The sequence below is a fragment of the Pediculus humanus genome, genomic scaffold, assembly GCF_000006295.1.
Source record: "Pediculus humanus corporis 1103172108318 genomic scaffold, whole genome shotgun sequence".
Taxonomy (NCBI): Eukaryota; Metazoa; Arthropoda; class Insecta; order Psocodea; family Pediculidae; genus Pediculus; species Pediculus humanus.
The window spans coordinates 2374013-2389615 of record NW_002987887.1 but is presented as its reverse complement, the minus strand read 5'-3'; the positions used below and the strand labels follow the sequence as shown (position 1 = coordinate 2389615).

General features: G+C 31.0%; 1 protein-coding gene across 1 annotated transcript in view; it reads left to right on the top strand.

The window, feature by feature from the left end:
• Positions 1-2316: 2316 nt before the first annotated feature.
• The window catches only part of Phum_PHUM606710 (still life, sif, putative), a gene marked incomplete at both ends in the record, with an annotated part of 56173 nt that continues 42886 nt past the window's right edge, over positions 2317-15603 (top strand). The window contains 15 exons of the mRNA XM_002432920.1: positions 2317-2429; positions 2561-2742; positions 2817-2935; positions 3039-3240; positions 3317-3466; positions 3545-3674; positions 3736-3916; positions 3993-3996; positions 4111-4246; positions 4319-4495; positions 4599-4756; positions 4845-5067; positions 5216-5371; positions 5450-5683; positions 5810-5939. Coding sequence (XP_002432965.1) covers positions 2317-2429; positions 2561-2742; positions 2817-2935; positions 3039-3240; positions 3317-3466; positions 3545-3674; positions 3736-3916; positions 3993-3996; positions 4111-4246; positions 4319-4495; positions 4599-4756; positions 4845-5067; positions 5216-5371; positions 5450-5683; positions 5810-5939 — 2295 coding nt within the window. The remainder of the gene's footprint in view (positions 2430-2560; positions 2743-2816; positions 2936-3038; positions 3241-3316; positions 3467-3544; positions 3675-3735; positions 3917-3992; positions 3997-4110; positions 4247-4318; positions 4496-4598; positions 4757-4844; positions 5068-5215; positions 5372-5449; positions 5684-5809; positions 5940-15603) is intronic.

Below are 15603 nucleotides of genomic sequence, written 5' to 3'. Positions count from 1 at the left end.
TGTCGACCTGAGGCAGCTCGACGAGAATGTGAATTTCACTGCTTCTGACCCTGGCCACTCCAAAGATGTTAGTCACTGGAGCCCAGTTCAGGAGACAAATCGTTCCCATCGAAAAAGACGGACTCAGGAAGACCTTCAAGAATTGATGTGGTGCTATCTTATAATAAGTGGCACCACCGAAATTCGAGTATTTGTCCCTAAGGAATCGGGTAGAAACCTCGGATAAATACTTAAAAAAAACTCCGACAAGTAGCCTTGTCGTGTTTAATGGTGGATAATAATAATAATAATAATAATTTAAATTCGAATAAATTTCCTGAGGAAAAACATCATCATCATCATCATCATCATCATAATCATCATTAAAATTTTTTTCGGGTGTGTACGTGTGCGTGTGTTAGGGAAAAAAAAATTTTATAAATTAAAATTAACGCGTGTTTATACACACACACACACACACATACATGTGTTTGCGTGAAAAAGACAACAAGACTTTCACACACACATACACACATAAACACACCTTTCTTTTTGACGAGGGCAACGAGACGATATTCGTAAATGAAAATTTTTCAACCCCGTATACGTCGGAATCATTATTTGACCGTATCGATAAATATAATTTACGTTAATAAATGATATCATTTAAGAATTCATAAATCCCGTCACCGGATCGATGGGCGAATTAAGAGCGCGCCTAGCGGTGAACTTACGCATCAAAAGAAAACATTCGACATTATATTCTTCTCGTATTATTATATATATATATATAAGAAAAAAAAAAATTTTTTTTTTTTTTTTTCTCTCTTTCGGATTCGGAGTAATTTTTTTTTTCTTTTTTTCTTTTTTTTCGGTTCTCTCTTTTATTTTTTAACAATATTTTGTGAACGAGAGAAAGAGAGAGAGAGAGAGAGAAATTGTTTAAAAAATTAATAAAATATATTTCGAAAGTTTTTTTTTTTTTTTTTTTCTTTTTTTACTGATCGGTTTTAATTTTTTCCACATTCCGGTTGACGTGTTCGTGTAGTATAAAAAAAAAAATATAAACCGTTTTATCGCGAAGGTTTTTATAAGACGAAACAAAAAAAAAAAGGAAAATTTTTTTCGCAAAATTTCCAGGCCGGAAGAAGATTTTAGTTGTTGCAGCGAGTGGTGCCTCGTTTTTCTTTTTGATCAAATGGGAGCCAAAGAAAGCATTATCGAATCGGGAAAATGTCATAACACTCATTACTGGGCATCTCAACATCAGGTATATATACATATTATTATTATTATTATTTTCATTATCATCATTACAACCCCTATCCTCATCATCATCATCACGGTTTCATATAATTCAACAAAATCATTAATTATTTACAACTACCACTACTAACATTATAATAATAATAATTTATAAATATTAAACGTTTTGATTTTCAAAATTTTCCAACAGAAAAATTTAAATTAAACGAAAATATTATTATTATTATTATTATTATTATCATCTGAATGAGAAAATTCATCAATCTCTCCCTTCCACACCCCCCAAAATAAAAAAAAAATAAAAAAAAACCAAAAGAAAAGAGGAAAGGAAATTAACCAACCAACCGACCCCCCCTTCCCCTCCCCGAACAGCCGGTTGTGTTCACGCCCATTTCGATTTCTTAAGGTTTATCGTAAATTTCCCCCCCAAAAAAAACGATTTTTTTTTATTATTATAAATACATTAACACGAAAAAAAAAAAAATCGATTGATTTCGAATAATAATAATTTCAAAAACCTAACGACGTGACACGCACACACGCACACCCAAAACAACCCCTCCCTTATTATTTCAATACCCCCGTTATAATTCTCGTACGTAATAATAATAACATCATCAAGTCAGGGCGGGATTTTTCATTTTTTTTTTTTTTTGTATCATCATCATTATCATTATCAATCGTCGCGATTTCGTTTGTTTTTGGTTGTCGTTAATGTTTTTTTTTTTTTTTTTTTATTGATGACTCGTTCAAAACAAACAAACAAACAAACAAACAAATGAATTTTATCCGGTTTCCTATAATGAATAATTTTCAATTTTTTTTTTTACGTCACCGCCATCATGGGTTTCATCGCGAAAGGTTTCGGGTATCGTTGCAAAAATAAATATAAAAAATTCGATACGTGCGTGACTCGTAATTATTATTATTATTATTAATCATATGAAAACGTATATGTAGGTATTAGAGTCGTGTGTGATTTTTTTCCAGGGCGGCGGAGGAGAGCCACTCGGTTGGTGACGGCACCAAGACGTTAATTTAATAGGTGCACCAAGCGCCAACGTCGGAGATATGGGTAATAAGTTATCGTGCTCTTGTGCTCCGCTCATAAGGAAAGCATACAGATACGAAGATTCACCGTGGCAAACATCGAGGAGAAGAGATGGTCATCTGCTAAGGTACAGGTATTGTTGATTTCATCCCAGGTTTTATCGCTCATTTCGTGACGTCATCCTCAATATTTGTTTTTATAAAGGAAAAAACTAATTCGTAACGTATTGATTTCTCTTGCATCATTTCTCATCATCATCAATAGGCTTTGGGCGGAAGTTTTCCACGTTTCTAGCGGTACGGGCACGATAAAATGGCAACAAGTTTCAGAAGATTTGGTACCCGTCAATATAACATGCATACAAGATTCACCGGAATGCGTTTTCCACATAACTGCCTATAACAGCCAAGTCGATAAAATATTAGACGTACGACTCGTTCAACCAGGTACGTGACAAAACGAAAAAACCTATCGTTTGTAAGCAGAGATTATTAAAAGTACTTTCTTTTCCTTTCGAAAGGTACTCGAATCGGTCAAGCATCGGAATGTTTCGTTTATTGGAAAGATCCCATGACGAGTGATACCTGGGGACTTAATTTCACGTCTCCCATTGATGCAAAACAATTTAAAGAATGTTGCGTTAGTATCATTATTATTATCACGAAAAGACAACAACAACAATTTTTCAACGTGGCACAAATACGATAATTTTTCTTTTTGTTTTGTTATTTTACGCTTTCAGTCACCGTCTTTCAAATTTTCACGAAAAGCTTCATCATCGTACAGTTTAAAATTAGATCCGCCAAATAAGCAAAAAATAAAAACAAAACGTAAACCGTTATCGACTCCAGCGAGTCCGAGTAGGTCACGTGAGCCACAATGCACGTGCATGACAGCCGAACAATATGCTAGATTAAGAGCACAAGATCCTAGATATCGTAGGGGTTTTGTTCTATTTACACGTTTAATAACTTACGTAATTAATTTATTATCATTTATTAAATGACACGACGTTTACAGGATCGTCTACTTTACCTAGAGCCACGACAAGAGCGACGGAAACGGATACGGGTGTCAGGAGTGAAAAAGTCACGGCTGCAACTTCGAGCACGTCACTATACGACAACGTCACGGGAAACAAAACGCAACAAACACGCTCAACATCCGCAGGTACGTTTTCATCAATTTTTCACGTTTTTTTTCCCCCATTTTCACATTCGAAACGATAAAAATTTTTTTGCTTTCCAGGAGAAAATACAGGTACGAAAACGACGAGAGATCGCGGAACTCAACAACAAACAGATTCGGGTACCATGACATCAACGACGGGAAAACAAACGGTCATACAAAACCACATTGGATCCCAAGTGAGTTTTTTGTTATTAATATGATTATTATTATTCGATGACGTTTTTTTTTTTGGGGGGATTTCAGGCGAGTCAAAACGAGGAAAGAAACGAAACCACAACCGAAAAATGTAAAAGCGAAGGTACTCAAGCGGGAGGAACTCTTTCTCAAATTTCAACTCAAACAAGTCACAAAAATCAAACAAATAAAAACAGAGATCATCACCATCACATTCTCACATCAACAAGAAGCATCGATTACGACATTGATCTGGTACGGAAACAAAAACAAACAAGCAAATAATAATAATAATATTAAACATTTTTCTAATCGATTTGCATACGCGCAGGTACGTGATTCTTTTCATCACAACAACATAAACAACAACAACAACAACAACAATTTGAATAATTTTTCAAACAACAATCAAAACAACAACACGGTTATAAACAATAGGAAAAACAAAGCCATGAGCAAATCAACGGACGACATGAGAGACGAACAAAGAGACATGAACCTCGATTCGAACACCCTAAAGAAAATGTTAAAACCGATGATGAGCAATGAAAGTCCGGCTACGTCACCGGAAATGACGAGAAGAAGGTATGATTTTTTTTGCGGAAACTGTTACTTGAAACAGGAAGTAATTGATTCTTTTTTGTTTTCTTAAAGAAGATATGCGTCTTCTAATTACTATAACACTCATCATCCTTCTCATTACGGTCATCATCAATATCGAGAACATCAATTCAATAACAGAAACGTCATGAGTGACGTCGAAGGAACGCCACGGGGTCACCGGAAACAAATAATAACCGATCGGGAAAGAAACGCAAGATTTTCCGGTTCAAGGTTAGATTAATAATAACACTAACCGTTCGAAAGATTCTAACTAATATCAAAAAAAAAAGTGTCATTAGAACGAAAAAAAATACACGTGTATCTATATTTTAAGGTCATCTCACGAAATCGGTAGAGGTTATCCGAATCGCGACAGAGGACTTTATTTAGAACTGGAAAGAACTGGAGTGCCGCCACCGGATATGTCGCCACCATCGGACAACGTACTTTTCGACAACCAATGTTACGCCACGACACCGAGCTCGAGTAACGGTAAAGAAATTTAAAAAGAAATTTTTAAAAAAAAACCGAATATCCATCATGGTTGAGTATCAAATCCTTGACGTGATTACTCTCGCAGGTAATTCTGATTTAGATGCACCGACAACGAATTATCGGGGAGGTCACTATCGGACCCCTTCGGCACCGGGAAGTCCGACATCCAGATTGTTACTCGAATACGAAATGCATTTGCGTAACACACTCGCCAAAGGCATGGATGCAGAAAGTTACAGTTTGCACACGTTCGAAGCGTTGCTCAGTCAATCGATGGAAAATTTAGAATTTGCCGAAAGCATTCCAACGTCGACGGCAAGGAGTCCTTACTTGCCGAGAAGACGTTAGTGCCACGTTTTTTTCTTTTCTCTTTGCAAAAAAAAAAAAAAAACCTTTTTTTTCTGCAACCTAATTTAAAATGTTCGATGTTTTCATAGGACCGAGTAGCAGCGCGAGTACAAAATCATCGACTCTTCCACTATCGAATCGTTTGAGCTTCGAAAGGCCCCCGAATTCCACGCGTGATCGCGAAGGATACTACAGCGATCGTAACGAATTAATGCGCGAAAGAGAGCGTGACCGCGGATACCTGAGCGACCACAACACTTCGAGGTAACAAACAATATCACGCAAAAGCAAAACAAAAAATAATTTTTGAGATAAAATAATTTTATGTTTAACTCATGACAGTCGATGCGCGTCTTGTTTGGGCGAATCCGCAAGAGCTCAATGGTTTCGTCATTCCGACGGTTGGCGTTCCGGAAGTTCCGCATTGGGTTCCGGTACCGGATCGGGTATCATGAGTCAAAGTTCGATATCTAGTCACAAGAGGTCACCGTGGGATTCTTTACCATCTCTGAGACACGATAACAGCCGAGACGATAGCAGTTATAAGAGTATGAGAGGAGATTCGTTCGATCAAAGGTTATTTTCCGGTTAAAAAAAAATATTTATCGATTTCCGGAAAACTCGACATACAAATTCACTAAGAAAATCTTTTTTTCTCAGTAAAAAAAATTCAAATTTTTTTTTTTTCTAAAATTTAAGGAGCAGCATTTTCGACAGACAAGATAGTCAGAGATCAGATTACATAAGCGCGAGAGATTCAAGGTACGGAATGGTACAGCAAGCATCAGTTGAAAGTGCAGATTCTCGTTTATGCTACCTCACGTCATCCGAGGTAAGTTTTTTAATCCACATTTGACCGTAAGGAAAATCGTCAGGAAAATTCGTAACGCGGAAAATTTTCACTTAAAAAAAAAAACCCGGGGGGGGGGGCTAGTCACGTGATTTCGAAAGAAAAAAAAATTTTTTTTATGGCAAACACGAAAAAGTCATTAAAAAAAAAAGCACAGGTAAGAGATGAAAAAGAATTTATATTGATTTTAACGGCGTTTAGCGAAAAAAAAAAAAACGCTGCCTCCTTTATTCGTACTTACGCATACACGCACACACGCACACACACACACACGCCAAAATATTTTTTAAATCCGAATTAAATTCCCAAAAGCTTTTTTTTTTTTTTTCGTACGGGGGAGTCGAAATTCTTTCACGAACCGGATTTTTCGTCTTTTTTTTTTTTTTTCTTTGTCAATTTTCCTCCTTTTTCCCTAACTTCCGGTTCCTCTTTTCTTTTTAAATTTTATTTTTATCCTTTTAGCTGTAGAAAACAGAACGGTTTCCTTTATTCCAACATTCAACTTTATTATAAACCTCTTCCTTTCTCTTTTTCCTTTTTTTTCCTTCCCTCCTCTCTTCCTCCCTCTCTCTGCCTCTTCTACCACCTGCCTCCCCCTTTCTCTCCTTTTTATTTCCTCCTTCCTTTTATTCTCTCGTATTTATCGCGTTTTCATCTTTTTGCCATGTCAGACATGCGCACTAGAATTTTCCCTACGAAAAACCCTATTTTGTAACTGCGCCATATTAGACCGTTCTAAATAATAAATATATACATACATACATACATACATACATATACATAAATATATATATATATATATATATATATATATACTCTATGAAAAAATTAACAATAAATAGTAATAATAATAATAATAATAATAATAAAGCATTACGCGGTTCGTTCGTTCGTTCGTTTAACAACAATAATAATACTAATAATAATAATGATGATAATAAGTGTTTGAAAAAAAAAAAAAAAAAGAAAAATTATATGTGGGTGTGAGTTTGTGAGTTATCGCGATCAGTGGGGTAAATGTTGTTCATTTTGCAATTCGACACGGAATTTTATCATTATTATTATCATTATCATCATCATCATCATCATTGATATTATAATAATAACACATCGAAATTCAAAATTTTTACAAAATTTATCGATCAATCACGAAATCTTTTCAATTATTTATTTTGTACGAGGGCGGGGGAGGGGGCGAGAGAAAAGAAAATTAAATGGTTAAATACTAGTTATTGATAATAATAATAATAATGATAATAATAATGTACGGGAATTATTAATAGGGAGAAAGGAAGGAAGGAAAATTGTGTTGCTTGCACGATGATAATACACCCGCACAATCACATTAACGCGTACTTATTACTTATAAATTTAATTATTTTGCATGTAATGTTTTAATAGAAAAAGGTACGTAAGTAATCAGTCAATCAATCAGTCAATCAGTCAGTCAATCAATCAATCAGTCTAACCTTATCGTTGCACGCGAATAAATTTTTTTCGTTTTGACCTTTATTTTACTCTCTAAAACGTGTTAGGGTCAACGGATTGAGAGACACGATGCCAACCTATAATTAGCCGAAATTTCATTTTCTCACATATTTATTTATTTTTCCGAACCTTTTGCTAATCGATTGATCGTTATAAAAGGTCAAAGTTCAAAATATTTCGTGTCGCAAAAATAATAATTGATTTTTTGTTGTTTTAATCAAACATATTGTGCAAAAAAAAAAAAAAAACAACCATTTTTTTTTTTTTTTTTCATTTCGTTTAGTGTTTAAAACGATAATTTAATAAATGAAAACAAACAACAAACAAACAAACAAACAAACAGAAAAACATTATTTAAAATAAATAATCATTTGAAGAAGAAAAACTAAAAAGAAAACAAAGAAAAAAGAAAAATGAAAAACTAAAAATGACAAAATGGTAAAACGTGTGACCGATAATAACTTGTACATGAAAACAATGCCTGTGGTAAGTTTTTTATTTATTTTTTTATTTTTTCTCTCTTTCTATTTCGCGTTTCGAAACATTTTTCCGCGAAAAATTATAATTTGACGTCATCATCGACGTCATACGCCCCTAAATTTTTTATACCTAACCAATCGAAAAAAAAAAAACGCGTAGGACGCATATAAACGCACACAAACGCGCGTATAAAACGCGTTAAAATTTCCAAAATTTAGGTTACTAGAGAGAGAGAGAGAGAGAGAGAGAGAGAGAGAGAATTAGAGAATGAGAGAATGAGAGAATGAGAGAGTGAGAAAGAGATAGAAAATTTAAAAATGGCGCGTTTTGTATATAAGGATTTGCGGGGTTTTCCTTCTTTTTTTTCCTCATAATGCCGCAAAATTTTCATTTTATTATTATTATTATTATTATTATTATTATTATTATTATATAAGTCTCACGAAAAAGGGATGTTATTAAAATTAGTAAAAGGTCGTAGCATGAGAATAAACACACGTGGTCGCTGTTAGCGTGTGTGTAATAATAATAATAATAACCTTCCCTCATCCTTACATACGTACTTTTTTATTACGTGAGCAATAATTATATAAAAAAAAAAAAAAGCAACGGGATAGAGAAAATTTAGAGTGTTAAAAAGAGATGAAACGATACGAGGGGAAAACGTGGTTGTGAGTGTGTGAGAGAGAGAGAGAAAGCGAAAGAGAACAACTGGAAGGAAAAGCTTTGATCGAATCAATAGGAGCTCGTTGCCACGGGTGACCCAATTTCTATCTTATACCCAACACAAAAATATTTCGGTCAGTCAGTAATTATTCCTTCTCGCTAATAATAATAATAATAATGATAATAATAATAATAAAAATGGCTGCCGTTGTTTTCGGGGGGGGGGGGAAACCAAAAACAAAAGAAAAAATTATGGTCGTAAACCGGAAAACATTTTTTTTTTCTTTCTTTCTTTTATTTTTTTTTTCTTCCCCATATCTCCCCATATTTTCGATTTTTTTAGGGAGGGGGGGAGGAGGAAAAGGGAGGGGGAGGTCAAGGGTTGAAAGGGTTGCATCGATTTCAAATTTTTTTTTTTTTTGGGAAATTTTTGAATTTTGAATTCGCCATTTAAAAAAAAAAAAAATTTATTAATCGCATTCATTCGTCATGACCGTTATTTTTCGCGAATCCAGGAGGCTGCGTTTGAAAAAAAAAATTTTCCTTTTTTTTTTTTTTGCTTAATTTAAATACGTAATTAAAAAAAAAAAATATTTTCGAAATTTTCCTCACCCCCGTCGTTTCCTTTGATCTCTTTTTCATAAAAAAAAAAAAAGGAAAAAGGGAAAAAGGAAAAAAAAGGAAAGTATCAAATTGATGAATTTTCCTTTTTTTTTTTTTTTTCTAATTCACGAAATCATTAATTGTTACGTAAACATAATATTAACGATTCCTTTGAGAGATAAAAAAAAGACTCAAAGGTAAGCAAACAAACAAACAAACAAAAAAAAAAACCGTTACTGTCAATTTTGCTATCGTTTAAAAAACTTTATGGGAAAAAATCGAGTTTTTCTTTTTTTTAAACACACGAATTTAATTATTCATTTTTAATTAAGTTTTCGATTTGTTTTTTTAAACGAACGTGGAAATAGAAAAAATTAAAGCAGAAGAAAAAAATAAAAAAGAAAAATAAACGTATTTGACAAATAAATAAAATAAATCAATTTTAATTTTTTTTTTCGGGGGTATCCGCCGCAATGTCGAATTTTTTTTTTTTTTACGGGAAAAAAAGGAAAAAAAAAAAATTTTCTTTTTTTTTTTTCCTTTTTTTTTCTTTAAAGAACGCGCGAACGGATTTGTGCGCATGCGTTCGCTACGGTTTAATTCTAAAATCAAATAAGTGGAATTTTCGAAAAAAAAAAAAAAAAAAAAAAACGAAACGAAACGAAAATTTCTATCCGTTATAATTTCAACTCCCTTTTTTGTTTGCTTCTGTCTATCCGTACTTTTGTTATATTTTCTCTCTCTCTCTCTCTCTCTCACTTTTCGCACCTTTTTCCGTGGGAAATTAATTTATTAACGGTTATTTTTACGGCATCAAATTCCAAAATTTTCAATTTCGAAAACACAATTTATTATTGTTTTCGTTATAAAATAATTAATTTATGTTTTCTAATTATTTAAATTTTAATTAATATCAAAGGTCGCGTAATGGAATGTTTTCCGAAAGGTTACACGTTTCCGGTGACATCCCCACCTCTTTTCCTCCCCTCCCCCTAATGACAAAACACACGAAATATTTCTAATTAAATTTTTAAGTTTCTTTTTTTAAAAAAAAATTTTTTTCTCAGTTTTTCAGACATTTTCGACTCATATTTTTTTTTCTAATAAACTTATCATCATTATTATTATTATTATTATTATTATTATTATTATTATTATTATTATTATTATTATCGTTACGAACGCGTGGTAATAAATCGAAGTTGGTAAAACAATTTTTTTTTTTTTTTTTTTACAAGTTGGAAAACTTGAATAATGAATTCGCCGACTTGTTTTTTATTTATTTATTCAAGTATTAAATCATTTAAATAAAAATTGAACCTACATACGGTACTGACACAAGTTAAAAGTTCCAAAAAAAAAAAAAAGGTTTACCCGAAAAAAACATTAATCATTCAAATTCAGATCCGTGAAAACGAAAAAGAGAAAGAAAAGGAAAAATCCGTTCGTACAAGTTTTACCAGGAAAATTTTAAAAGAGGAAAGAAAAGTTTTCGCGTTCGTATCGAAAAACGAACAAACGAACGAACGAACGGACGTGGAACGAGTTAATTCATTAACTTAAATTATGAGACAAAAAAAAAAAAAAATTTATTTAAAACACGAACGAACGGGAGTAAAAAAAAAATAACAATGACCGACCCGTGTCGATGGAAAATACGTTCGCGTAAAATCGAGTTATACGGTTTTGGAATTTGTATGAATTTTCCAACTGGAGAAAAGTAAACCGTGGCGGCGGTAACGTCGTGGCACAAAGTTTTTCGAAAACGTTTTTTTTTATTTTAAAAAAAACCGTTCAGTCTACCTGTCGCTTTCGAACGTTTCGCTTTCGGTTTCGGTTTTTTTTCCTATTTTTTTATTTCATTTTTATTTTTATTTATAATTTTTATTATCATTATTTTATTTATTTATTTATTTATTTTATTTTAAATTTTTTGTTTTTAAAAAAAAAAAAAAAAAATTATCATTATTATTTTTGTTTATTTTCACGTAAAAAAAAAAAAAAAAAAATTCAGTGTGGAAAAGTGTTCTCATATTTTTATCGGGACGTGAAAAAAAAAAAAAAAAAAAAAAAAAAAACAAAACCGGAAATGAAATTATCGATACGCGGAGTTTAACGTAAAAAAAAAATTTTTTACAATAATAATAATAATGATGATAGTTATTAAAAATAAATTTTTTTTTTTCGTACAAGTGATGCGATAATAATAATTATTATTATTGATGAAATCGGGGGTTTGGGCGGAAAAAAAAAATGGCACAAATTTTTTTATAAACAAATAAAATTCGCTTTAAAATAATAATAATAATAATAATAATAATAATAATAATAATAATAAATTTTTTGTTCGCGAAATATATTTCATAAAAATTTATATGTTAAATTTTTCGAGGAGGCGGTGAGGCGGTACCGAAAATATGAAGTTTTCCTTTTTTTTTTCTTTTTTTTTTTTTTTTTAAATAAAAAACAAAAATTACTTTTTTCCTATTTCCATACTCTCCTCTCTCTCTTTCTTTCTTCCGTTTCTCTATCTTTTCCTTTTTTTTTTTCTGTCTCTCTTTTCCTTTCATTCTTGTTTTTCTCTCTTTTTTTTTTGTTCCCATCCTTTCTCTTTTTCTCTTTTTCTTTCCTTTTTTTTTCTCTTTTTTTTTGTTTCCAAACTCTCTCTCTCTTTCATTTCCTTTCATTTTTTTTTCTCTCTCACTCTCTTTCTTCCTTTCCATCTTCCTCCTGTCTCTCTCTCTCTCTCTCTCTTTCTTTTTCTTTTCTTATCTTTCTCCTTTCTCTCATTTTTTTTTAATATTTATTTTCTCTCTTTCTTTTCCTTTCTTTCTTATTTTTCTCTCCTTTTTTTTGTTCCCATACTCTCTTCCTCTCTCTCTCTCTCTCTCTTTTTTTTCTTCATACCCTCTTTCTCTCTTTTCCTTTTTTATATTTCTCTTTATTTTCCTTTCCTTCTTGTTTCTCTTTTTTTCTTTTGTTTCCGTACTCTCTCATTCATTTCCTTTCCTTCTTTCCCTCTCTCCTCTTTCATTTTCTTTCTTTCCCACTCTCTCTTTCTTTGTTATCTTTAAATAATTTCCTCATACTTTTTTTTTTTTTTTTGACGTACATACGTATTATTTTTTCAATTAGTTTTTAAGAATGTTTATAATAATTTTTTTTTCTTTCGGGTGAATTTTTATTTTAAGAACAAAAAAGAAAAGAGTGGGAGGTAGAGTGGCGGAGGGCAGGGCGGGGGGGTGGATGCACGGAAGAGAAGAGAAAGGAAAATTCAAAGGGATTTAATTTAAACTCTCGAGTGAAACAATTAAAAGTTTTTCATCATCATCATCATCCTCACTCATCCTCATCTTATTCTAATTTTTTCTTTTTCTTTCTTTCCTTTTCTTTCTTTCACATTTTCTTTTTCTACTACTTTTCATTTCATTTCATTTCGTTTCGTTTCGTTTCGTTTCGTTTTTTTCTCGAAATTTATTTTTAAATAAAAAAAAAAATTATTTAATAGAAAATTAGAATGATGATGATGATGATGATGATGACCCCGTGAATGAAAAGTTTTCAAATTCCTAAAATAAATTAAAACAATTTTTTTTTCCGACTTTTCCTCTCCTTTCCCTTCCCCTTCCGGTTAAAAATAACGTTAATTTTATTTTTAAACAAAAGATTTTCTTCTCGTCGTGAAAATAAAACTTTTCCCTCTCTCACTCTCACTCCCACTCCCACTCTCTCTCTTTCTCTCTCTTACACTCGTTCATCTTTCGTCTTAACATTTCAAAGTGAGCAAGTAAGCAAGCAAGGAACGTCAGAAATAGCAACACCAGTGGCAACAGATTTTTTTGATTAAAAAACAAAAAAAAAAAAATTTTCTATCCCTACTCGAATATTATCATTATCATTATCATTATTATTATCATTATCATTATTATTATTATTATTATTATCATTATCATTATTATTAATATTATTATTATCATTATTATTATTATTATTAGTCGTTGATCCCTTTTATTAATTTAAATAAATTTTTTTTTTTTAACGCGAAAAGAAAAATTTGTGGGAATAACGAATATAAATTTTTGTTTAAATGGGGGAGGGAGAGGGAATGAAATATTAAATATAAAAATGTGGGAGCCTGTCTGTGGTAAAACGGGGAGGGGGGGGTAAAAGAAACCGCGGGGAGGGGAAGGGAAAAAAATGTATATATTTATATTTATATAAAAATGTCAAATCCAAAAAATAAGCAAATAAATCTTTGAACGATAAAAAAAAAAAAAAAAAAAAAACTTATTTATTTTATTTTGACGTGAAAAGATGTAAAGAAAAAAAAAAATTTTTCTTTTTTTTTTTTCAATGATTTCCTTTTATATAAAAACAAAAATGAAAGTTTTTTTTCTTATTCTTATTCTTATTCGTTTTCTTCTTCCACGAAAAAAAAATTTTTTTTTTTTTTTTTTTCAATTTTCCGGAGTCGAAATAAAAAATAAAAGAAAATTTTTACTTTACCGATTTTTTTTTTTATTATTATTCGGATTAAAAATTTGATATGATGAAAATTTAGTTTTGATAATTCATAACATTTTGCGAGGAAAACAATTTTCCGACGTAATAAATCCTGGATGACTCCATAAAAAATTTAAGAAAGGAAAAACGTTAGAGAAAAAAAAAAAAATATATAGAGAGATAGGGAGAGAGGGAGAAAGGGAGAGATGCACGAAAAAATAAATAGGGAAGAATACGAAAATAGTTGCTTGTAAAAGAAAAATAGAGGAGAGAGAGAGAGAGAGAGAGAGAGAAAAAGGAAGAGAATGAGTTAAAAAGAAATAATGAATATAATATAGTAAGGGAATAGAGAAAGAGAGAGAGAGAGAGGGGGGGGGAAGAGAGAGACAGGAAGATAAAAAAATAAAAAAAAGGAAAATAAAGAGAGAGAGAAGAAAAAAATGAGTTCAAGAGAAATAAAAAAGATAGTATAGTAAAGAAAAAAGAAGACAAAGAAAGAAAATAAAATATCTAGGGAATGAGAGAGAGAGAGAGAGAGAGAGAAAATTAGAGAAAGAAAAAAGAGAATGAGTTAGAGAGAAGTAGATATTGTAAGGAAAGAGAGAGAGAGAAACAGAAAGAACAAAATAGAAAAAAAAAAAGAAAGAGAGAAAGAGAGAGGAGATGAACAGGCAAAAAAAAAAGAAATTAAAAAAAAAAAGTGAGAAAGAGAGAAATATAAAAATAGTATAAAAATATAAAGAGAGAGAGAGAGAGAGACAGAGAGAGACAGAGAGAGAGAGTGAGAGAGAGAGAGAGGGACAAACAGAAAAAAAATTTTTTTTTTTTTAAATTGTCAAAAACTTTCGCGGCAAAAATTTGCAAATTTTTTAAAAATTTATTTTATTTCCTCCCCCATTCCCTCCCCTCCCCTCATTCCTTCCAAAAAAAAAAAAAAAACAAAATGGCGGACACCCAATTTAAAAAAAAAAAATGAAATAACACGAAATTGACACCGGAATACAACAACACCAACAACAACCACAACGACAAAAAAAAAAAAATTTTCGGTCAAACAAACAAAGAAAATGAAAACCCGTGACGTAACGAACGAATTTTCCAAAAAAAAAAAAAATTTTTTTTTTCCAAAACGAAAGAAAAAAAAAGTTAAATAATAATAATAATAATAATAATAATAATAATAATAATAATAATAATAATAATAATAATAATTTTCCATTTATTTTCCTAGAGGAAAATTTTAAACAAATTTTTAATTTACATAAATATATTAAAATATGTTTCGCCACTGAATTTCCTTTCGTTTGATGTTTTTTTTTTTTTTTTTTTAGGATTTTCCCCGCAAAATAAATGATAATAATAATAATGATGATAATGATAATGATAATTTCAAAAAAAAAAAAAAAAAAAAAGGACGAAAAACTTTCGGACGACTCTTTTTTGACGAAATGAAAAAAAAAAAAAAAAAAAATTTTTTTTTAGTTTTTATCCAGAAAAATTTTATTTATCCCATTGATTTCATTTTTTTTTTATTTCCGGGATGAAATTTTTCCTTCGGGATTCGAGTGATAACGTTTTACTGATAATAATAACGAAGGTGAATTTAAACGCCTAAAGTGTTAATGATAATGATTAAATATTGTGAAAAACGAAACGAATTCACTTTTTAGAAAAAAAAAAAAGGAAAAAATTTTCTTTGCGCGGGCGGATAACGGACGCGACGTGGCAATATACATAAAATGACAAAATCAAACGTTCCATCATTACCTAAAGCCACGACGATTTATTAAAAAAAAATTTTTATTTGAATTTTTTCGACATTTTTTTTATTATTAATAATGATCTTGATGTGATGATGATGATGATGCTAATAATAAAATTTAGAGTAAAAAAAAAGCCATAATAA